This window comes from Pelmatolapia mariae, linkage group LG16_19 (genome assembly GCF_036321145.2).
Source record: "Pelmatolapia mariae isolate MD_Pm_ZW linkage group LG16_19, Pm_UMD_F_2, whole genome shotgun sequence".
Taxonomy (NCBI): domain Eukaryota; kingdom Metazoa; phylum Chordata; class Actinopteri; order Cichliformes; family Cichlidae; genus Pelmatolapia; species Pelmatolapia mariae.
The window spans coordinates 23,397,974-23,422,249 of NC_086241.1; the positions used below are offsets into that span (position 1 = coordinate 23,397,974).

Below are 24,276 nucleotides of genomic sequence, written 5' to 3' on the forward strand. Positions count from 1 at the left end.
TCAGATTTTATTATTTTTAAAGGTAAGTTTAAAAAAAAATCTAGGTGACTTTACCTTCCTCCAGGCTTTGTCTTGCTCGAACTTCCCCCTCGATTCACTTCTTTTTAACGGGCTCAGATCAAAGGGGCTGCCCGCCCCGACGGAGACCAGTAAAATCGGCCCGCTTTGTCTGCTGTTGCCAGGAGTGAGGAAGGGTGTCCGGGAGGAGGAGAGGGAAGAGGGGTGGCATGGTAATGAGACTCCTTATAGAAGCTCAAAAAGTCTCAAAAAGTTATTCCCCCCCCCCCCCCCCTCTCAAATGTCCATCTGTCGTCACATTTTAGTATCTCTATTTTTATTTCGTCTATTGACTTTACTGAATAATGAGTTTCAATAGCTCCTTATTTTGTAGTCGACTTCATTTCCGATGAATTACAAAAAGCAGTTTTAGAGCAGGCGTACAAACAGGAGGCTGTCGTGTGCTGTCAGAATGTATATATGTATTTTTTCATATCGCATCTGTGGGCTTAATGAGACATCACCTCCATATTTGACTATTTTACCTGAATAAACTATGAAACCGATTCTGCTTAGTTTTGAGAAAAAAAAAGCCACTCGGATTTTGTTTGTTTTATTGCAATGTCCCTGAATGCATCAGCAAGATAGACCAGTGGAAAGTTTACGCGATTGGGGCTGTGTGTGTGTGTGTGTGTGTATGGTCTTTAAAGAGGAGGGCCAGACATCAAATATCACACCTGCCTCTAAGAGTCGGTATCATCTCCAATTGTGTGATGGGGTATATATTTATGACTTGATAGCGATTAAAAAAGTTGAAAACAAACTTATTTATAGAAAGATTTACGGCTTCCTCACAACCTTGCAACTTTTTTTTTTAAACCTTTTCTTTCTTTCTTTTTCCTGGCAAAATATCTGCTGTGGTTGGGCACTGATGCGCATCCTGTGATCCTGCTCTCTACACGCCGTCCCTTTGTTCTGTTTACCTGAGCAATATCAATATCTGCTCATCCTCTATAAAAACGCCTTCACACTGGCTTCATTTGTCGAGTCACACATGACGGTTTGGAGCAGAACAGACAAACACAAACGCACAACAACAACAAAAATGACAGTCGGAACTGTTAAAATGGAGCATAACTGACGAATAAGAGGCTGTAACAACTTTATCCTTCCGAGATAAAAGTTTAAAGGCGTGTTAAAAGGGTTGTGTTTCTCTGCTGCGCTCACAATTTGCATGGGAGAACAATACAAGGGTTTTGCCTTGTTAAAAAAAATCACTGAACTGTTTTAAAAGCGTCATAAACGCAAAACGCAACGACGTGAATTCGGCATTATTTGCACTATTTTTATTTATTTATTTATTTTTACAATCTCGACAAAAACAGAAAATGAGGAGGAGGGGGGAAAGCACGCACTGATGTGGACCTTCCTCCCACTCCTCTCTCCTCTTTGAGCAGGTGGAGGCCTCGCACCTGCACCTGCGCACACAGCTGCGCGCACCTTGTTATTGCTGCCGCTGCTTGACGCACAGATGAGCACAGCGCAAACCCGACAACACAGTCCCGACAATATAAACCTCTCCAGTGCCACAGTTCTTAGCCTCAGCATGTTTCACTTCATTTTATAGAGAGACGCCAAAACATGCTCTCTTTCCAGGAACTGGATACATATAAGCAATTTTCTATCCAAATAAAGCAAATAAAATGCCTTCACCAAATTATCCTCCTCCTCCTTTTTAAAATTAAAAACAACAACAACAAAAACTGTTAAGTGGGAATAATGCTGTATTTATCCCGGTCGTGTTGCCGTCTATCTCTTGTTTGTCATGCTCCGGACTTCAACATGACACCATCTAATCCAATTAAACACGATAACCCTGGACTCACTATTATTCTCCTCTTTTTTTCCCTTCGAGTTGCTGACAAGCACTCTTGGTTTTGTGTGAAAGAGAGAGTCAAGAGCCCTCTCTTAATCCCGGGCACGACTAGAAGTGATTGAAAAGTGAAAGAAACCCCTTATTGGTCCTCGAGCTGGATGGTGTGTTCTTTGTCCGGTCCTGTGGCTTTTTGTTCGGTACGGTCATCATGCATAGCAGCCCTTTAATTTAGGTCTTTAAAGGGAAATCACGTTTATTGAGCCGGTGGCAGTTATTCGTCTGCGTCAGCGAAGAATAGTTTATTGAAACAAAATGAATAAATCTCCAAACATCTAGAGTCTCTTTATTATCTCGCTAAATGGGAAAAACTTGTAATCCAAACAGCCCGCTAATTGGGATTTAGGAAACATTAATCGACGTCTAAAGTGTGCCTAATTTGCCCTTTTTTGTTTAAGCAGATTAGGCCTGTGTCTGTTATGAAAAAATAACTAGATAACATTCAGCCCTCGCTTTTCGTCACCGCCTCCAACCCCTTAAACCTCAAACACAAATAAACGACTGGTTTTATGGCACCTTCTGGAATTAATTACTTTTTCCCCAGTATTCATTAAGCCACATCTGGAGTAGAAACTTCCACCGATTCTTAATAAAAATACAATAAATAATCATAAAAATTGAAAATTCAGATGAACGAAATCAAAGTTTCAAAATGAACTCGCCACAAATTAAATGCGTTCTTTTAAAAGTCGCGGGAATGCATTGCTGAGGATTTTATTCAGAGCTTCGTCTAAGCAGGCCGGCATAACATATTGTGGATGTGGCAAAAATGACAGGTAATTGACATTAATCCGCTCGCTCTGAGACTCAGGGGGGATCTAAAGTAAATGGGGATACGGTTAATGAAGCACCACTTGCCCTTTGGATCTCGGTCACAGTGTGCGGCGGGGAAGTTTGAAGAAACTTCATTCGTTTAACTTTTCCGACGTGCGTCATAAATAAAATGACGCAGGAGAGGCCTGGTGTGGGACTGCGCTGCAAATTAACAAATGAGAAACATTTCGGAGTGCCATTTGAGGGCATTCTGTTGCAGAAGAAGAAAAAAGCCACCAGCGACTCGGTGCAGCTTACTCTTTAAGTGATTACTCAGCGCATTGCGCCGCTTTAAATGACATCTCAGACGGTGTCGCGAAATTGGCGCTTGCCTAACCAACTCCAACCGTCCAGCAACCTGCATGGTCGTCATTATGCTTATTATCATTCATATTGGGAGCTCTCCCCATTGGAAGTGTGACGAGCCAGACAGAGGCCAGGTGAGAGAGGTAGGTTTTCAGAGTGAGGAGTCGGACCTCGCCTCTTCACGCCGCTCGGTGCTACAGGGGCCTGCTTAATGAGGGCGCCTATGGGGGCCCTCCTGGATGGAGAAAAGTGTCCTAACCTCGTCACGGCCGGTCAGAATTGAAGCACCGACACCTGCGCGTCACCCTCCTCCTCCGCCTCCTTCTTCTCCTCCTGCTCCTCCCCTCTAGCTCCCCCCCGGCAGGGTTTGCCACAGCCCCGCATCCCCGAGAGTTCATACTCTGTGTACAACTTTTGACAACGATAATGACGCGCATGGTGATGCTGAAAATCTAAGGAGGGGCTGTAGTAGGGAAATAAGAACTGTAGTAGTAGTGTGTGTAGGGGAGGGGGTGATTCTGGCTTTGCATTTCTCCTCAGGACCAACACACTCCTGATAGAAAAGCACCACTCTTCAGCCTCCCCACTGAAGTGATGAATACATAATTTGCAGGCTGGTCTTCTCACAATCCGCTTCCGTTCAAATGCCTATGAAATGTGCGAGTGCTGGAGCTGTTAGAAGTGAACAGTGCACCTGCATAATTACCTCACGTTATGTGATAAATAATCCCCAGGTGAGAGTTACAGGTTATGTTTTACTTCTTTTTTTTCTTTTGGTGAACTATCAGTCATGTTAATAAAATATCACCATCTCTCAAGGCCTGTGTCACTAAGATGGATAAGCGTTGATGGTTTGTGAGCTATACTGTCATTTACAATGGCGAATGTCTGTGAAGGGCCAGAAAGGTCCCCGTCCCCAGTGGAGCTGGCCTAATTATACAATTAGTCTTGTGATTGGGACAGTCCCGCGCTAAGTGTCCTGTGGGACAAGCAGACACATTATGGCTGTCATCAGTGTCTTCACAGCAAGTAAAAGAGTGCTGTTTATGTCCTTAGATGGAGGTGGAGCGTTGTGATTTCTAGCCAGCGTTAAAACCAAACTTGCCCTTAAGTACAAAGTGTAAGGAAAATGTATGGCGGATGGAAATCTGTCAGGACACCATTACTGCCATAGGTCATCTTGGCATTCAATCGTTCATGTCTTAAGCCTCATCTGGGGCCTCAGCAGACCCAAACCACATCTCTTTGAAGCCCCGGGTCACATTGAGACCCCCATATCTCAATCTTATTGCCCATCCAGCCATATTTCCTTTCTGGCTTATCCCTGGCCAGTTGGAAACATCAAGACTCCACATTTTCTTCTGCTCATTCAGAGCCATATCGGTCACTGCCAAACCCAAGTATGTTTAAAAGAAGGGAATGGGTTTTCAGGCTGCTTATGATGTTTGGGATCCACGCAGACATCTCCATGAAGTCAGAGGGAGGTATTGGCACTGCATGGTTGAGGAAGCAGTGGCGCCTCCATACTCGAAGCTTTACTACTAGCACACTGCCTTATCACATTGGATTAGAGCTCCTACAGTGACCTCAAAGCTAAGGATGATTGGTAGCCAACTTCACCAGTTTGCCCATGATGAACATATAGTGCTTCAGCGATGTAAAGACAGCGAGATGTTCGCAGGCAGAGCGCCAGTCACACTCTTATCTGGTGTTGGCACAAATAGCTCCTTGTCTTTTCTTTATTGACGGGACTGTGTCTTGAGCTCTCTTTGCTCCTCCTTATCTGGACATAAACCTCTTTTGTTTTTTTTCCTTTCCAAATATGCCCCATCCTCCCTCTCCCCACAGAGTGATTTTCACTCTCTAAATGCTGACCTTTTCTGCAATAAACCAGATGCATTCAGGGGCCGTCTTTCTGATGTTGCAAGCATGATAGTTCTCCACAAATCTGGTTCTGATATCAATCACTACAAGCAAAAGAGAGGCTGATGGAAAGAAAAAAGCTTTTTTTTTTTTTTTTTTTATAAAAGGCAATGAAATAAACTGATGGACTGGCACTATGCTTCTGAAATCATTCTTAGCAATCAAAGATGGGTTTTAAGATATGTAAAGTGAGAAAAGGAAGGGTTATATATGGACTTGAATTTGATAAGCAGGGATTCAGGTGGTGAACGTAATCCCTATTTTATGGAGAGGCCTCCAGTGTACTTGACCCAGGTCAGTGCATGAATATAAACTGGCTATATTATGGAGCTTGTGTCATGCCTTTTCCCTTTTTTCTTTTTTTGGAGCTCAAATCAAAACATTTTTAATTTGATTGTGCTTTTATATCTGAAAGCAGCCCTCGTTTATGTGCCAGATATGAATCTGTTTCTTTTAGATACACCTAGTACCCTGTAAGCAGTTCCATCCCTGGGCACAAATCAAAATATCCTTGACTTAAAAAGTCCATCTGCTTCGCTTTGATTGAGCATATAGTTCACTGTTTCCCTCCACCCCTCTCATCCCTAGTTTCCAAGTATGATGAAGCCCACATCCTGCATTTAGAGGCTTTTAGGAAAGCCCTGTCATTCAATAAGAGACTACTAGGGCAGCATGCTCACGCTTATCTGCACTTTAGTTTCTACTTTCTGGCCGGTGGGCAATATAAGGGCCAGGTAGCAGGGCCTGGCTCATGCGGTTGTCCGTGGACGACCTTGCTCTCCTCACCTACTGCCTTGGAGTGGCTCCCAGTCCTGGGATGGGGGCTTTGGACCAGCACCAAGTCTCTACCCCCACAGATGTTACTGAGCCACCAGATATTATGTCAGTTTCTGAGTGATGTATCACACTCTTCTGAGTCGGAGTGCATCTGCAAAGTACCCATGATACATGTGACAACATAGCAAATCAGTTAAGTAACCCAGTCCCTAAAAGACTTAGTTAAAATGTTATAATTATGCCTCTACCAGTGACGCACTGATGGTTCATCCCAGAGATTATCTACTTCCTAAAGGACAAGGTAAAGAACAAAGTGTTTATGATCAGGGATGACTAACGTAGAGCTTACATTTAAAACAAAACAATACACAAATGTTTCTTGTTAAAGCGTTACAATAAAAAAAAAAAAATTATTTGGCTTGAAAATATGCCACATGTATTTGTTTCAATTCATTCACATAGAATTATATCAGCTCTTCAAATTTAATTTCACAGTGCTGACATTACAAATATCCACATGTGTATTGTGTTTCAAAGACGCCTGGCACTTGTTAGAAATGTGTTCTGTCAGTAGGGTTTTTACACTTCATTTGTGCTTTTTTTGCTTGAGTTTTTTTCTCGTGCCCCTCCAAAATATTTTTTATGCTGAAATCACAATAATTAGTCTTAATTTGATTAGTGTAATATATATAAAATATAGTCTTTATGGGGGACATTTTTTGGATATGTTTTGACCCAAAAAGGTATTTAAAATTAAGTCATGGAAAGCTTTTTAAAAATGACTTTCAAACAGAAGAGCAAGCTCTTGTGTACACTCTGCCTGTATTAGTGGTACCACTTAACAAAAAGTTAGTCTAAATGTCAGAACAAGAATAATTTTCCTCATCACTCAGGTTCTGCTTATATAAAATGATAAAAGCGCCCAAACCTGCAAAGCTCCTACAGGCAAAATATTATAATGGGGAGAAAAAAAAACAACAACATATTTTTGCTATTAACGCTATAAACATGATGATGTGCTCACAGTAATTGATTTAATGAAGTTCCTATGAAACTAAAACCAAGTAGGCTACAGGTCAGTAGAGTAACCCCCCCTGCGTGCCCACTGTCAGATGTTTAAAGTCCCGGACTCCTTTGGGAAAGACATCAGGGCTAATAGGTGAAACCACAGCTGTTGATGTCGGGCTGAAGAGGAGCGACATTCCCCCTGCAGAAGTCCGAGAGCACCGAGTGTAAAAGCAGACGAAGAATTTTCACTTCTCCCAGCGTTCCCAATCCATGCTTCTGGAAAAAGATTCCTCTCCCCTCCTCAACAAAAAAAGAAGAAAAAGAAAAAACGCAGATGTTTTAAATCGCATCCTTTAACTTGGAATTCTCATTTTTTCCTGCAGGTTGGAGTGCAAAGTATAAAACTTAATGGCTGCAGAGCAAACTGAAAAAGGGGCACTTTGATTCTGTTGGAGGAAAAAGAAGAGAAAAAAAAAGGAGGGGGTGGGGGGTATCGGCTCTAAAGGCAGCCTTGGAGTTGCGAATGTGGAAGTTAAGCGGGAGCCGTGCAACTTAAACTGAGCTGCCTTGTTTTCTGACATGCTCATGAAACTTGAAACTTAAGCTAGCTAGTAACCAGGTAGGGAGCTTTGAAAAATGGCAAAATGCCTGCACTGCAAATATGAAGCCAGTAAAAACAAAGTTCCCACTCACAGAAAGTTATGCACACAAACAGGTGGAATCCTGTGGCAAAGACGCTCTTTAAAGCTATAAGTGCAGAGACACTGAACGTGCTCGTAAGTTACCACCATCATTCAGAAACATCAGTCTCCATTAACATTTGGCTCCACAGCAAGAACTGGCAGATAATGTAACGCTATTAACACTGTCTTTTTACTGGCTGCTAGTTTATATGGTTGATTCTCTTACTGATAGGAAATATTTAATAAAATAAAAATAATAAAACCATTTCCACCCATCAGGACGTTTGTTTGAGCTGAGTAGGTGAACTGTGCACTTACTTTAATAAACTGGTATCCATTTGACGTGAAATACCTGCAGAATCTCGACATGTCAGATTTATTTAGCCACATTCCGTGTCTTATTTACAGGAGTGGTGGCTTACGATTATCACCCTCGTCTTCATTCTCATATTGAGGAAATGGGAGAAGTGTGATTTATTTATTTTTAGCTGAGATGGTAAAACGGGCCAGAGGTATCACAAGGTGTTGCTGTTCTGCTGTATGTGAATTCTGGGAGGTGGGAGGGTGAGAGGGGGTTAGTGTGAAGAGGTGCCGTTTGCGTCTCCGCACCTGATTTCTGCTTCCCCAAAACTAAAAGTAAAGTTAATTAAAATAATTTTTTTAAAACTCAACTTCTTTATCCTCCCTCTTCTGTCTCTCCTTCTTCTTGTACTTTATTCCCCTCCAAACCCAAGAGCACTTTTCTGTTGCCGTAAAGGTGATCCATGCGCACTGCAGTTTCTGGCGCAGGTACTCGGATCAAATCACTTGCAGTCTTGAGTCGAGACTCTTAACTTTTCTGGCCCAAAAAAAAAAAAAAAAAAAAAAGATCACTTCACATGCAATTTTGGCGAGCATTGTGCCGGCAGTATTCTGGAGATGGATAATGCTTGTAAACTCTGACAAGACGGCGTTTGTTTTGCCTCCACGCTCGTCTGAGAAATTATCGTTCAACCCCCTTTTAAAGGGGCGCGATTGAGAAGCAGCGGCGCTCTCACTGCGACTTCTTGCTTTGTCCTCTCCCAAGTGGCGTCTGCATGTCTGACTCTGCCGGTTACTGATTTGCAGGCAGTATGTTAAGGTGGCCCATGTAAGTGATTTCCACGGACATCCCTCTTAAGGAGAACAAATCGTTGACAAAGGAGTGCCTTTCCAATTCAACAGCGTCGTTAGGACAACCAAAAAAGTATTTCTCAGATAATAAGTTCTACTTCAAAGCGTTTCTCACTGAAGGGTGACCGCTTCACTCCTTTTTTTAAATGAACTCTGCCTCCTTTTAATGTCTCTGGTTATTTTTCATCGTGTTTATTTTGTAACATTCATTGAGCATTTGTTTCCAAACAGGACATACAAGAGCACGCTACTCTCTTGGCCCCTACCCCTTCTATATATAAAAAAAGAAAAAAGTCGAGGCACAAAACAAGAAGAGGCCCACAAGTGCGTATAGTTTGAATGAAGCGGCAGATAAAGTGTTCTCTTTTCTCCCCCCATTTTTCTTTCTTTTTTTTTTCTTGAGAAGGCAGCTGTAAAATTGATCAAGCTTGTGTAATACAAACTTGCCCTTTTATTAAAGCTTTGCGGTGCTGCTGTGATTATTATTTTTTTTTTCCTCTTTGGCTGTAAAATTAGGTTCATTTAATGTTGTTTTACGCGCCGGTGACGATTCCCTTGTGCGCCTTTTATTGCCTCAGTCCCCAAATCCTCCCTGGCTGATCCAAGTCAGGTGTATTATCAGTTAAATCTCATAATCATTTCTCATTGTCCTTTTTTTATATGCAAGTGTTATTTGATAACAACTTTGTTTGTTGTGATCACAGGAATCTAGTTGCACACATGCGCTCACAGACTGGTTGGAATTTAGGTGCCAACCTGCCAAAGGTATATTTGTGACAGCACACACATTTCTGGAGAGGGTACATCCTATGCTTTGATTATAATTCATTTAGTGGCAGTTAGCATTTTTTTCTCCCCTTTTAACCGGACATATTCAAATGCGAGCGTCTCACTACCCAATTGCCATAGAAATCCTAACGCACCATGAAGACTGTCAAAGCAGCCAGCCTTCCTCTCAGAGGCTGCAGCCTTTGAAGTGGTGCAGAACTGGCGTTGGTCAATTTTAATTCTATAGACTGGACAGGCAACTCTTTGAAAGTGAGATTGCGCGTTTTAATGGAGGAAATAAGAGGGGGAGCTTGTTTTATACACTCTATACAAGGCTCTGCTTATTGTCGGATATCTTTTTATCTTTTATTTTTCCCATGAATGATTCATGCCTCGGCTGCTTTGTGCCGTCGCGCCTTTCAGAGGTAGCGCCATCAGGGGGCTATAAGTTTTCCCATTAGCTCAGTGATTAGTTTATACCAGCCTCCTTGGCCCGTTAGGCCTGTTTCTGAGAAGAGTTGGATATTTTATAGAAACGTCAGTATGGCAGGTGAAGAGAGCTGCTTCAGCTTTTTCACTCGAGGTGTTTTGCAGTCACTGTGTGTTGTCCACATTAGAAAGACGTCTGCTAAATCACATAGCGTAAAATAATAATAATAATAATAATAATAATAACAAGAAGAAGTACAGGCACAGTCCTCCTATAAAAACTTCTAAGGACAAAACAAATGACCCCTTTTAATCAAACTCACCCGTAAATCATGTTAATGATATAATGTGACACTTATTTACTGTATATGTCCTGTTTTTATTATTAAATTTTAGCATGATTTTTTTTATATTGTAAATTAATTCTTGAACATCAAAGGTCTGCACAATCATAGCTGATTCATCTCTCTCTCTCTCTCTTTTTCTCCATCCATTATTATCCAATGGCACCATGCACCTCAATATGAAAGACAGATCACTACAAAAGGCATGCGGGGGGAGAGGGACTTTTCACATTACACAGCCTATTCAAGTAAATGTTTCTTCTTTTACAGAGCACAAATAAAAAATATAAACTCAAAAAGTTAAAAGGTGAATCTGAAAAACAAAACAAAACAACAACAACAAAAAAACAAAAACCATCAGCAGGGTACTATGCATCACCAAAACTGATATTATTATTCTTTGGTGTTTCTGTAATTCCAGTACAACATTGAAACCAGCAAATAAATTACAATGTACAAAACAACATTTTTTTCCTTGTAATTAAAAACTACACAACATTCACAAGCATCAGCACAATTACATATGTACAAATCCTACAGGATCAAAGCCTGTCAGTGTAGACATTTAGGGTCTCAAGGGACTTACTGGACTCTTTAACAAGTGTTAAACTTGTGTATTTTGCATAAAATATAGTCTTAAATAGTTCTTAAATATTACAAAATTCAATCCAAACACATGTATAAATCTGATAAGGTAAATGCGAACCCTTAAGACACTCAGATGTTTGCCTCCTCTCCTGTTTTTTTTTCCTTATTAGTTTTTTCAAAGTTTGTATCACATTTTAAAGAGATTAGCTGAAATAGAAAAAAAGGCCTCCTCTCTAGCCTCTAGATTTTTTTTAAATTCATTATTTCTACTTGTGGAGCTACAAGCAGTACCTTCTCTTTAATGTGACACTGATTGATTGCAGTGAAGTTATTAACTGCAAGAGGATGTGAAAGATGTCATTTCAGCACACCAGTGGAGTCTTGAGTTATGCAGTTAATTAAATCCTGCATTCATCTCGTGGAAAAAAAAATACACACACATTAATCTAGTTCTAGTCCGACCTGATTCAAAGAAAAAAAAATATATATATTTTTTGGTTCTTTCAAATTGGAAGCAAATTTTGTTCTTTCTTTCAACGTCAAATCTCCGTTTTAAACTCATTGTTGGACAGTTGTGATTTACATGTTAGGTTAAGGTCAGGGGTCATCTGGGTTAAGGGGGACAAAAAAAAAATCTTTCTTGTTTGATGAAGCTACATTGCATCCACACTGAATGTAATTTTGCTGGTTTTTAGGACAGTCAGTTAGTATCACTACTGATCAATATCTCAAGTGAACCGGGTGGGGGAACAACACAGATGCACACTTTAACGGGTCAACTAGATGACAAGTTTGAAAGTCCCCATGGATGTATACCAGGTATCAGAGCATTGTCCTCGGGTCTGAATTTCTGAAAGAGTCCTCGTCGTCTGAATCTGTAGTTGGCACATCGCTGGAGGGGGTGTGAAGGTGGTTGGGCCCTCCGCTCCCCTGGCACACGTACCACTCGTTGAGGTTGGTGACCTGAGGGGAGAGGTTCGCAGAGCGGTTCCTGTGCGGTTCAGAAGTGGGCGAAAGAGGGTCTCCGAGAGGGTTTGTGGAGGAAATATAGGTGACATTGGTGGCAGGGGGCGGAGGGGACTTGCAGTGCACTTTCATGTGTTTCCGCAACGAGCTCGGGTGTGTGTAGGATTTGTCACAGCCGCGCACTTTGCAGTAGTAAGGCTTGTCGCTGGTGTGGACGTGAGAGTGCTTCTTCCGGTCGCTGCTGTTGGCGAATTTTCGGTCACAGCCGTCAAACTCGCACTTGAAAGGTTTCTCTCCTTGAAGAAATGAAACACACAGATACTGTTACGAGGGATAACATCACTAAGTTAAAGCTTTATGGCTTTTGCTTTTATTGTAGTTTTTTAATAAGTCAGAATAACAACTGGACATGAATGCTCTGTACCTATTATACCACAACTTGGCAGCATTCCACCTTAAATAAATACAAGTGTTCAGTGTAGAAGCCTGTATGCCTCCGCAGACTAAACGTCCGTTACAGCCACTACTACACACCCACTTTATATTCCCGTGTGAACACGTGTAACATGCCTTTAGGCCCCTCTAGTTTACAGGGGATGTGTGTATGTAGTTGAAAAGGGGGCAGTTCGGAAAACACCAGGAGACCTATATGTGCCGTACTGGTCTCTTTCTCCCACACACGCACACACAAAGATACATACAACCCTGTCACGCACAACAAACAAACAACAACAAAAACCCGGAATGGAATGTGAAGTCTAATGCATCCTGTATATTCATAGCAATAATTGGTTAGAGTATTTCCAAAGGGTTTTCCACGTTTTTTCTTCAGTGAATTATTTATTTCCCCTGTGGATTTTACATAATTCAGTTAGGCGAAGAGGCCTATTTATACTGGTGGCAAAAAGCCAAAACTGGGCTATTTACTGGTCAAAATTTGACTTTCAGTCTATTTAAAAAACATAAACAGCTCTCAGAAAGAGCACACATTACAATTTAAGGAAGTTGTTCGGCTAAAATGCACTTTCTTTATCTCTCAGCAGCTCTGCCAGACTTTAGTAGACAGAATATTAGAGCAAACTGTCTTTCTCTAAAGGCACTCTCAGAGAGGTAGTTGTAAATATTTTGCACCCCCCGATAGGTTACCAATAAATCTGTCTAAGCCTAAAGCATGTGTTTTTTGTTTAAATGCCATCTGCCATGTGCATACACTCATCATCAATATATTAACCGTGCTTTTGCGTAAGGATCCTACGCCCAAAGACAATTACATTTACGCGTGTTCTGTCGCTGTGCTGTAGGTACGTAAGCACGTTTTACAAATCATATGCTCTAATCCTTTCACGCCTACTGCGGGTGTCTTGGTGAGTAAGGGGGGGAAAAGTTTATATTTAAGAAAGTAAATGGAACACGGTAACTCACCACGCGAATTCTTTAATCAATAAAAGTCTTTTTTTCTCGCTTCTGCGCGCAATTACGCACGATCGTTTCATACGTCCGTTTCGAGTGTGAACAGTAAAACAAGGTCGCCTCAGACATAGTCTCATTCTCTGCAACCAAGCCATGTTTTTTTCAGACTGTGGTGCGTATGCTTTATTCAATTTGAAGTACTGACCTGTGTGAGTTCTCTTGTGAATTTTTAGATTCTCCGATCGCGCGAACACTTTCCCACATCCCGGGAAAGGACACGGGAAAGGCTTTTCTCCCGTGTGAACTCGGATGTGGTTTATCAGTTTGTACTTCGCTTTGAAAGCTTTTCCTTCTCGTGGACATTCCTCCCAGAAACAGACGTGGGTGCTCTGCTCCGGTCCCCCGACATGCTCCACCGTGACGTGGTTAACCAGTTCGTGCATGGTGCTGTAAGTTTTAGAGCAGGGCTTTTTTTGACTTTGCTCCTGGTCGATCCATTTGCAGATTAGCTCTTGCTTTATGGGCTGCCGCATGTATCTTAAAAACGCCCCCGCGGCTCCGTGAGGAGCAGAAGCGATGTTCACATTGAGGTTCATGGAGTTGTAGCTGTGGAGAGAAGACGGTCCATAGTGCTCTGGCCTGTGCCCGAAGTGCTCTGGCCTGCCATAGATGTCCCCCGGTATACCGAGGCGCATCTGCCCGTTGAGGGCATGGTGGTGGGCACCTGGGGACGCCTGGTCGTGAAGTCCAGTGAAAAGTGAATGGGCCCCACTTTCCGTGTGCCCATAAGCACCTGTTGGGGAGATGAACATGCCATGGTGATGAGGGGAGGAGGCGGAACTATGCTGGTCGCCAAGTGCATGCATAGCAGAGGCTGAGAGTTCTCTCCTGAGGATGAAGTCCCTGCTGCTTGAGTAGCCTGAGTGGGGGTGAGCCACGGGGAAACCAACTGTGGTCTGAGCAGAAGTGAAAGATGCCGCGGTCTGGGCTTCGGGATGGCTCTGAATGTGCTGAGATGGGCTAAGTTTGAGAGCATTTGTCTGTGCCATGTGCTCTGGTCCAAATGGAGTGAGTGCCACTCCGGGGTCGTTGCCCAGCTCCCCAGGGTGGAGGTGGGCATGGTGGGAGAGAGGGTGATGCCCCCCTAGCCCCGGGAAGCCTGTCATATTCTGATGAGGAAGGGGTTGAGTCGCTGCCAAATCCGCTAATCTTATCGCCGGATTCCTCTTGCTTAAAGGGGGTTCCATAACTACACTGACAAGTCCATCCGCACTCACCGCAACTGTTTTTTTTCCCACCACACTACGCTCTCTAAAACATTACGAAAATATGTATATAAGGGGTCTATAAGTTCTTTTGTCCGGCTTCTAACTCTGCTTGCTCCTTTTCCCACTCTGTCCTCAAGCGATTGGCAGAACATACAACAGTTGGAGGACACAGTGGGGAATACAGTTTAGAAATGGCACTGCGGGTATTGGACGGATTTCGGTGACTGGCAGTTAGGAGAACGAAGCGATTGGCTGTTGTTCAGCGCAGGGGCTCAGCAGGGTTCCGCCCCCTCGCTCTCTTTATTGCTGTTGACTCCAAAAAGTTGTACTCAAAGTTACCAGCAGATCCGTTTGGGCGGCTTTGTGTTTACTGCTGCTGGTGCATGTGGATGACCAAAATAACAGTTTGTGTGACATGTGCAACCTTAGTCTACTCCGGGTTTGGTTGTGTTAATTTTCTTTTTTTTCTTTTTTCTTTTTTTTGGGCGGGGGGCTTGTGGATGCTGTGAAATATTTCAAGTATTGATATGCACAAATATTCAAATGTGAAGTGAGTTCTGTTTTTAAAAAAATAATAATTTACTGTTACAAAGACGTAGTATAATTTGTCACAAAATACAAGAGTGCACACCCCACGTTCCTGATAAGTGGAAGTTATGCAAATCTTAATTTAAAGTAAAACACAAATACAATTAAAAATAAATACATAAACTGTTTAAGTACTCAGTGCTATATACATATGACCAATTTCCGCCATATATTGCTTAATATGAAATAACTTATGTGTTTACATTTAAACAAGCTTGAAATTACGTTTTGGATCGTCCAGGCAGTCATTTAATTTTAATGTTGAAGATTAAATATATATATATTTATGTTCACACATTTTACCCCACCAACCACACACAAAAGATGGGGAAAAAACTACAAAAACTATTACAATTATTAAAAATGAAAATTTTATAAATAGAAAATGTAAGCTAGCTTTTTTTTTCTTTTTTGCTTGAGGTGTTAAGGTCCAGCAGCACACTAGGACAAGTAGCAGAGCCTAACCTTTCGTTTTATTTTACCGAACTGCAAAGGCAACACTTATTTTTAATTTATTTATTTTTACACCCTTCTCCTCAGCTCATTTCACCAGCTCTTTATTTTTTTACCAGCTTTTTAAAAAATAATCTTGGTTATGACTTAGGTTGGCAGACACTTCAGCTGTATTTAAGTTTACTTCATATGACAGATTATGGCGTGACGGTGTAACCCCTGCTGATAGCAGTACGTGTATCCATCACTGATATGTCTTAATTCACCTTTCCAATCGAATTGTGATGTCTCGCCTCAAACCGCAAATCAGCATGTCAGCTAGTTGTGTGAGGAGTTTTATTTTACACCTAAAACAAAAAAGAAGCCGACTTTGAAAATAGGGAGAATCTAAAATATTTATTAAGCAGTGCATTTTCTTCCCCACGGACACTGAAGTTTTGTAATTGATTTTCATTATGTTGGAGGAAAACCTCTACACGTTATGGTCCTGTTGCACGTGCCCCCCTGCTGAACTGATTTATGAGCTTGATAATCAGCAACTGAAGGTTTTGCTTTAAGACCTTTCATACGTACAAATGGGGCGCTGCAGTGACATTAAGTATATATATATGTGTGTGTGTGTGTGTGTGTGTGTGTGTGTGTGTGTGTGTGTGTGTGTGTGTGTGTGTGTGTTATATGTGTGTGTGTGTGTGTGAGAGAGAGAAAGAGACTTTTCAAGATTAGCAGTTATAGGCACCCATATTATTGTCGCTTGTTGTGTCAAATGTATTTTTATGGGAATTTTAAATTCACACACACAAAAACATCCACCCACGACCACGTGTGTGTACCGATTGTGCTCTTTATTAAATAAATAAATTATTCCCTTCTCCAAAGAGAGCTTCTGGAAACCCATAAAACACAGGAGAGCAGTGAGTGCATTGTTTATGATTTCTCCAAGGGCCCCTGATTTACGCTCACCACATTAAGCAGCACAATGGGTTTAATATAATTTACACACTTAGAAATTCATAAAACAAATGTCTCACTTTGGTGGTAAAGCACTGGTTGCTAGTTGGCTATAAATATTTTGCTTTGATCGTGGCAATTTAAGGATATTATGCACATTACATATCCTGGTCACTGGCACGTAGATTCCCCATTTCTAACATGAATCCTATTATAAAATGATCAAAAAGGAAATACATTTAAAAAAGCAATAAATAAATGGAGTTTGGGATTTGTTGAATCGGTGTAGGAATGGGTTAATTTTTATTTACTTATAGTTTCCAAATAACCCAAAGCAGTCGATGCCTCAGACAGAAGAGGGGGGCGTCTTACAGCTCTCTCTCTCTCTTATTCTCTCTCTCTCGCTCGCTCTTTCTCTCTCGCTCCCTCTAAAACAAAGACGCTTTGTCATAAACAGGGTTATTTTACCAAAAGGAGTCAAGAGGGCAACATATGTGGTCTTAACAGGTCAGAGGTCAAACATGCATGAAACACAAGGTCAAGCAAGCCACACAAGTAACCTTGCAATGTGTCAACATATTGATACTGTCAGACAACGGAAAGGAGAAATATGCCTTTGGCATCCATTATAACACACAGGCAGAGCGCCCCTTGCGCGATCGGGATTGTTGGGTTTAATGTTATAAACCTGTCAGATGGCTTTTTCTTTTTCTTGTATTTTTGTCAGCTGTAACTGTAGATTGTGTGTAATATTTCACGTGATTTATTTGTTACGCGTGTGAGCATATCTCAGTGAGTATTGGTACTTCTAAAACCTGTTGAAATACTAGTCAGTGGGGGATTTTGAATAGGTTGGAGGCTTTTTCTTTTCCAGGCAGAAGGGAAAACCCACAGCCTCTTGATGATTGATTTTTTTTTCTCAAAATTTTCTTTCTCCTTTCCCCTATCTGGGGAAGGTTTTTGTGTTTTTTTTTCTTCAGAGAAATAAAGAACTTCTTATAGGGGTCGGCAGACGTGACTTTGAACTTGGATCAGCTCCTGCGTTTCCTGTGGTGCGAGTTGAAATAGACTTGGAAGAATGGCATACAACGCTCAGCCTGTCCCACTCAGAGCTAGGAGACACAATTAAAAAAAAAGTTTTTAAAACGTTTCCCTGGTCTTCACCATTATTTGTCGTCTAGAGTGCACCGGAGAAGCTGAGACAGGCAGAAAGCTGTGTTGTGTGACGGAACCGCAGAGCTTGTGGGATTTTTTGGGGGGTGAAAATGTAAGTAAACTTCCTTTGACTTGCATGTGAATAAGCAGCTTTGGTGCACGGCCTGTGTATTTATGTGGCTACAGATTCAATGTGTGTTTGTTGTGGGAAGGTGTCAGTAAATAATTCAGATGAGTATTTTGGAGTATTTGACTTCTATCTGTCTGGCTGCGTGGGACACCAAAAAGGGGAAAAATGAAAGAAGAACAAGAAATCCAATGTAGACATTACTGTGCTAACGTGGAGGGGGCAAAAATCGACTTTTTTTCTTACAAAAACACACCATATGTCACTATCAACACATCCTACTTTATGGCCGAAAATGCGTCACTGACAGTTCAACACAACCTCTACCTTATAGGTCACTAAGGGTTAACTTTCACCTTAGCCCAGTTCACCGCTGTAACATGTAACTTAATTGGTGTGGTAAAGTGAGAACCACCAATGAAGCAGAACTAGCGACATATACAACCACTAAAGAAACCGTCAGCCACCACTGACGGCTGCCCGGGTGAGAGCTGGAGCACTACTAAAGGCCCAGTTGTGGTTGTACAACCAGTGGAAAACCACTGGACTCCATATGGAGCCACACATGCTTTTTCAGCTGTCATGAATTAAGTGACTCAAACTTTATTTATTTTTTTCTGGTAAGGATGGATAGATAGATAGTTTTTTTTTGCCTTTACTGAGATGATATGACTGTATAGCGTTGTGGTTAATTGACAATTTATTTTTGATGTCAGTTTCTGTAAATTAAATACAACATCAGCGCTTTTTAAAAACACGGATACAGTAAAATACACAGACCACTTACGTCACATCTACAAAACTACCTAATCAATACCTTAATCCATTGTGTCAACTCTTACTTTTTACAATCTTCACTATTTCTCATCAAATGCTGTGTTTGTATCCTTCATACTACAACTTCCCTCAGAATATAAACAACAAAAACAGCTCTCTCCTCTCTCTTGTCGTGATCCCTTCGCCCGCACACCTCCCAAATCTTCTCCTAAAAGTAGGCGGTAATTATTAGTGGAAAATGGCGTTGCGCTATTAAGTCGCCAAAGCGCTACCTGCTATTGGAGGGGCACCTGGGATTGATGAGGCGCGGCGGCCAATGAGACTGCGAGGAATGAATGAACGCTCTCCAGTTAAAGGGGGCGGAAGAGGAGGTAGAGCCAGTCCACGGAGAAACAGGGACCCTCCGCGATAAACACGGGCAAAGCCAGAGAAATAAATACGTGCGCGTTTGGGAACGGCGTTTTTTGAGATGCCCCAGCTACTGTCGCTCTGCTGTATGCAGAAGGCACCTAGTACGATAATTATTTAATTCTTCGAGTCGATTTTAACGCAAAAAACAAAACAAAAAAAACTGCCGTAGTCAAGAGAAGAGGACACGAGGAAACTCTTGGATTTTTAAGTCACAAGTAAACTAGAAGTAAATTCAGTGTTCGATAAGCCGAGATTCCCTCTTTTATTTTTTTATTTTGTTATTTTTTACATTTTTCTTTTTTCTTTTCTTTTTTTCAACTCTTGAGCGGAGCAGCGCTTTGAAACACGCCTGATATGTTGTTTCCAAGGCTGGAAGTTCAATCGTCGCGTGCCAGCACCGAGATTTGATTTTTCCGTCTTCTTCTTTTACTAATTTGCTGTAGCTTCGAGCTCTGCGCTGGTGTTTTATTTTTTTTAAAAAGAAATCGCTTTGAAGACATAATGCTACTGGATGCTGGTCACCAGTTCCCAGGACTCGGAGTGGGCTCGTTTGCCAGGCATCACTCAGCCAGCGAGATGCAGGAGAGAGACTTGAGTTTGGCACAAAATAGCTTTGTTGACTCTGCACACATGGGTGCGTTTAAGCTGAACCATGATCTCTCCCCAGGACAGAGCTCTGCCTTCACCACCCAGGCGCCGGGCTACCCCGCGGCGGCTCTGGGGGCTCACGCCGCCCATGTCACCTCGTATGCAAGCTCTCCTTTCAACTCCACCAGGGACTTTCTCTTTCGTAGTCGCGGCTTCGGAGAATCCTCTCCGGCGAGTAGCCAACACACTATTTTTGGCCCCACGGCGGGATCCCTTCATCACTCCCACACAGACACTCAAGGCCACATTCTGTTCCCCGGGATCCATGACCAGCATGGGTCCCACGGATCCCCGAACGTCCTGAATGGGCAAATGAGGCTTGGACTACCCGGCGAAGTTTTCGGACGCTCCGACCAATACCACCAGGTTTCCAGTCCGAGGACCGACCCGTATTCGGCCGCGCAGCTCCACAACCAGTACGGCTCCATGAATATGAACATGGGGATGAACATGGCAGCCCACCACCACCCCGGTGCCTTTTTCCGCTACATGAGGCAGCAGTGCATCAAGCAGGAGCTCATCTGCAAGTGGATCGACCCCGAGCAGCTCAGCAACCCCAAAAAGTGTTGCAATAAAACTTTTAGCACCATGCACGAGTTGGTCACTCACGTCTCTGTGGAGCACGTCGGTGGTCCGGAGCAGACCAACCACGTCTGCTTCTGGGAGGATTGCTCCCGGGAGAGCAAACCGTTCAAGGCAAAATACAAACTGGTGAACCACATTCGGGTGCACACTGGAGAAAAGCCTTTCCCCTGCCCCTTCCCTGGCTGTGGGAAGGTCTTCGCACGGTCGGAAAACTTGAAGATACACAAGAGGACGCATACAGGTAATTAAAATAATAATACAAATAATAACGATCGCGCAAGCTTTATTTGATATAAAATGATTTTATTTAAATAGTAAGACCGGTGTGGTTGCTGTCACCGAGCGTGCCCGAGGATTTATTTCGCTGTTGTAAATGCGTGTCTTGCCAAGACAAACACACATTAAGATCTAATTACCAGCGGGTATTTTAGGCTGCTAAAGTAGTATTCCAGGATCACATCCAGGACACAGAGAGAGAGAGGGGGGGAGAGAGAGAAGAGAGAACAAATGCGTTTAAAATGGTGGGGATACTTCATTTCTTCGTTACACGGCTACTCTGGGCCCGTTCGAACTCTTCTTCTGGTGCTTTAAAAACGCACAGAGAGCAGTTTAGTTGGCTCTCTAGGAGCTTTATTGTTCAGGCTAAACTTTAGAAATGGGTCAAAGGGGATAGAGAGAGCGCGTTGCGTGCGTCCTAGAGCAGCCAGCCTCGTAGTAAAATCACATCAGCTCATTCATGATACTCTCTGCGTGTATGTATGTGTGTATTTCGCGTCTCCTAACCCCCACCCACCCCCTTTTCCATATAGGTTTTTCTCCTTGTGTCCTTATTAAATATTTGTATTTAGCTCTGAAACGATTTGCACTTCATGTTTGCTCGGGGGTTGTTTGTAGATTTAGCCGAGCACAGTAGCAGCAATGCTGCCAGGAATGCCTTTTGTTTTCCCATGCGCCTCTCTCATATGTGTTGAGGTGCTAGACAGGGCCATTACCAGCGTCTCACATTTTGACTTATTTTCTAGGAAATACATTACGGTGCCGTGCCATGAAATTGGCCACGTGCTAATTAGATTTTTATTGTCTCCCGGCAAATGATATGCCTTCTGCAGGCCTACTGAGGACGGCCTCGTCGCCTTTCTCCCACCCCCTTCCAATCACTATGCGCATTATTTAGGCTAAATAAGACGTCGCAGCACCCCCACTTCGTTTTAAAAGACGCTTGAAACTTTGTCACAATTGTTACGGCTAAACGTGTTGCTTTTACCCCTGCATTTTATTTACATTTTTTTTAAATGGATGGCATCAGCAATACTCTGCACTCAACTTTTACAACAGTCTGGTTCTGCACAAGCTCTTGTTGTTACACACTTCAGCCTGAGGCAGTCTTAAAAACATCTTTTCTTTTCTTTATTTCTTTCTTGCAGGAGAGAAACCGTTCCAGTGTGAGTTTGAGGGATGTGACAGAAGATTTGCAAACAGCAGCGACCGAAAGAAACACATGCACGTTCACACGTCGGACAAGCCATATCTCTGCAAAATGTGCGACAAGTCTTACACACATCCCAGCTCTCTACGAAAACACATGAAGGTAAGTAAGGCGTTGAGGGAAGTGTGTGTGTTCTTCTATTTTTATTTATATTTTTGTACAGTCTAATACCAGGTGGCTTTTAGAATTTATCCAGTTCTTTGGTGCTTTTTTTGTTTAACGTGTAAATCAGAAAATAAATATGTATTTTTTTCTTTTCTTTTTTCTTATTTCTTTTTTTTAGGTCCACGAATCCTCTCCACCAGCGTCAGACTCATCACCAGCAGCCAGCTCTGGTTACGAATCATCCACACCTCCAGGGCTGGTGTCACCCACCACGGAGACTCAAAGCAACACCACCCTTTCCCCAGCCTCAGCTGTGCACAACACCACCAACCACAGTGGCCTGTCCTCCAATTTCAGTGAATGGTATGTTTAGGACTACGCTGAAATGAAGCAACACACACTCGTTTCACTGAGTTTTGGGACATGTGCACACAGGAGGCACACGAACACTTCTTTATTTTTTAATCTTATTATTTTGGATTTACCAGGGAAGATGATGATTACCAACAGAGGAAAAATATGTATAATATTTGAGGTGTATTTCATATAATGTAAATAATCACTAAAAGCCCAAATTCCATTTGGTTGTGATAGTTCGTCTGTCTTTGGTGTGTTGATGTTCCTTCAATGGTAGCTATTTCTCTTAACTGGACCTTTTAGTGCACACATTACAATAAAATTGTACTATAATGTTGAATATTGTGATCCTAAGGCAAATTGATTGTACTATACTAAACATCTATAAACTGGAAAGAGTGCCAAAGTTAACATTTAACTCAAACAGACCACAATATTATGCTTGTGAATGTATATTTTAGTTTGCTGGGCTTAACTTGTGATGTTTTGTGCTTTGCAAATTGGAATTGTGAAACACTATCTGGAAGATTGTGAGGACAATAAACGTTGTGCCGTTCGATTTTTTTTTTCTTTCCTGTAACTACACCCTTCCTTTTGTAAATATCAGCTGCCATATTTATCCATTTGTAATTAAATTATGGTATTTACTTGCTACAGATGAAACAGTATTTATAAAGAATGTTTCTTTACTATAAATATGTACAATTACGAGCTAAACATGGGCAGTTGTTTCGTTATGTGCTTTTGTTCAAAGTTTTAAGAGGTGTTTTCTTCCTTATTGTGATAAGAATTTTACTGCATACAAATATAATAAAAGGTGTTGCAAGTGCTAAATACCCTTTTGCCTTTTCCTCCTTTTTACGCTGCTGGGTGCTTGGTGCAGTTTGTAGTGAGTTACACGCAGTTTGGGATTTAGTCTGGTTTGGAATCGGTCAGAGAAGTTTTATGACTTCACAATTTTTTTTTCTTTTTCTAAACTAGTCATTATCTCCACTCTAAATGTTCATGCTATCAACTCGTTTCTTTTCGATGAGGAAAAGGCATCGTGGAAATCATGCTGTCAGGCCCTTAAGACAATGGGGCTGTGGAAATAAATAAGAAGTCCCGGAATTAAAAGTGTGGCCTGTGTGCGCACAGTCTGAATTTTCTGAAAGCCAAACTATTTGAAATAATGAATTTAATTTCTAACTTTTTTAAAAGAATGATTCAATTCATATATTAGTTTTATTTTAATTAAAGAAGAAAACAAAGCAAACTACGGAATTTAACTTCTACGCAATCAGCACGTGAACGCAACAAAATGCGTGCGAAAGCTGCTCGGTTCGCGCAGGCGTGTGGGGGGAGCAAAGCTTTTCTTCTCCGTACATCATTGTCTTATCCCTTTTAAAAAAATTTCCCAAAACAGGTGCGGGGATTTTTATTTGAAAATAGAAACTGTAAATATAACCCACCCTCCCTCCCCCCACGCTGGACACTTCACTGGACAGGAGTTTAGTGCAGCCGTGAAGCAGTCGTGAACTTGAACTTGACACAGCTTTAGTTCTGTTTTCTGGGAGCTCATCTTGGTGCTCTGGTTTCAGCCTGTTCTTGGGGGATGACCATGTGTTTCCCGTAGTCCTGCTATTAATATAGATGGTTTTTAGTGCTCGGATGTGAAGGTTTGTGTTGCTGCTGTTAAACTTAACGACTCAGATTAATATCAGTGTTACCTTGCAGCCTGTTTACACCCAAGGGCTAAATGTCACCGTCTGAGGCCACGACAAGTGCTTGTCTAGTTGCGTGACGCTTTGAGAGACGCCGGCCTCTGCTGTATTGCGCATGCTTACCAGAACGAGCTGCTGTCATTATTTTTACATGAGTCGTGCTTCATGGATGTTGAGCAAAGAAAAACGCGAAGTGGGACTCGTTATCTTTTCCAGACCGCTGTAGCAGCAAGTGGCACTCTGTCTTCTTGAGCTGTTAGCAAACACTGAGTTAGTGCTCACATTTCTTGGCTCTCAGAGTGATGTGGTTAATGAAAAGATTGTGGATCCTCCGGGAAGTCAGGCTGATTACGACCAGACAATATTAACTAAAAGCTGTTAGAACCTTATAAAAATATGTTTTTATTTCTCCCCCTCTCTCTTTCTCTCTCTCTCCCCTTTACAATTCTTTAATACATCTGAGTTTTGTTAGACTCCTTTCCGCCTCACATACTTGGATTATGTGCCAATCAAGAGCGCAAACTTGAATTTGGTGCTGTTTTATCATTGTGGCAGAGATGAACGAAAG

The 24,276-nt window shown here is 42.1% G+C and overlaps 2 protein-coding genes across 2 annotated transcripts; one reads left to right on the forward strand and one right to left on the reverse strand.

Annotated features, from left to right (window-relative positions):
• Positions 1–10,165: 10,165 nt before the first annotated feature.
• zic5 (zic family member 5 (odd-paired homolog, Drosophila)) lies at positions 10,166–14,841 on the reverse strand. Its single transcript, XM_063497960.1, has 2 exons — positions 13,303–14,841; positions 10,166–11,983 (listed from the first exon to the last, which is right to left on the reverse strand). Exons 1-2 carry the CDS (start codon positions 14,342–14,344, stop codon positions 11,544–11,546), a joined length of 1,482 nt encoding a protein of 493 aa, XP_063354030.1. The 5' UTR covers positions 14,345–14,841; the 3' UTR covers positions 10,166–11,543.
• A 3,932-nt stretch (positions 14,842–18,773) lies between these two features.
• zic2a (zic family member 2 (odd-paired homolog, Drosophila), a) lies at positions 18,774–22,821 on the forward strand. The gene is made up of 3 exons (XM_063499723.1): positions 18,774–20,298; positions 21,482–21,645; positions 21,827–22,821. The coding sequence occupies exons 1-3, from the start codon at positions 19,326–19,328 to the stop codon at positions 22,019–22,021; spliced, it is 1,332 nt and encodes a 443-aa protein (XP_063355793.1). The 5' UTR covers positions 18,774–19,325; the 3' UTR covers positions 22,022–22,821.
• Positions 22,822–24,276: the final 1,455 nt, after the last annotated feature.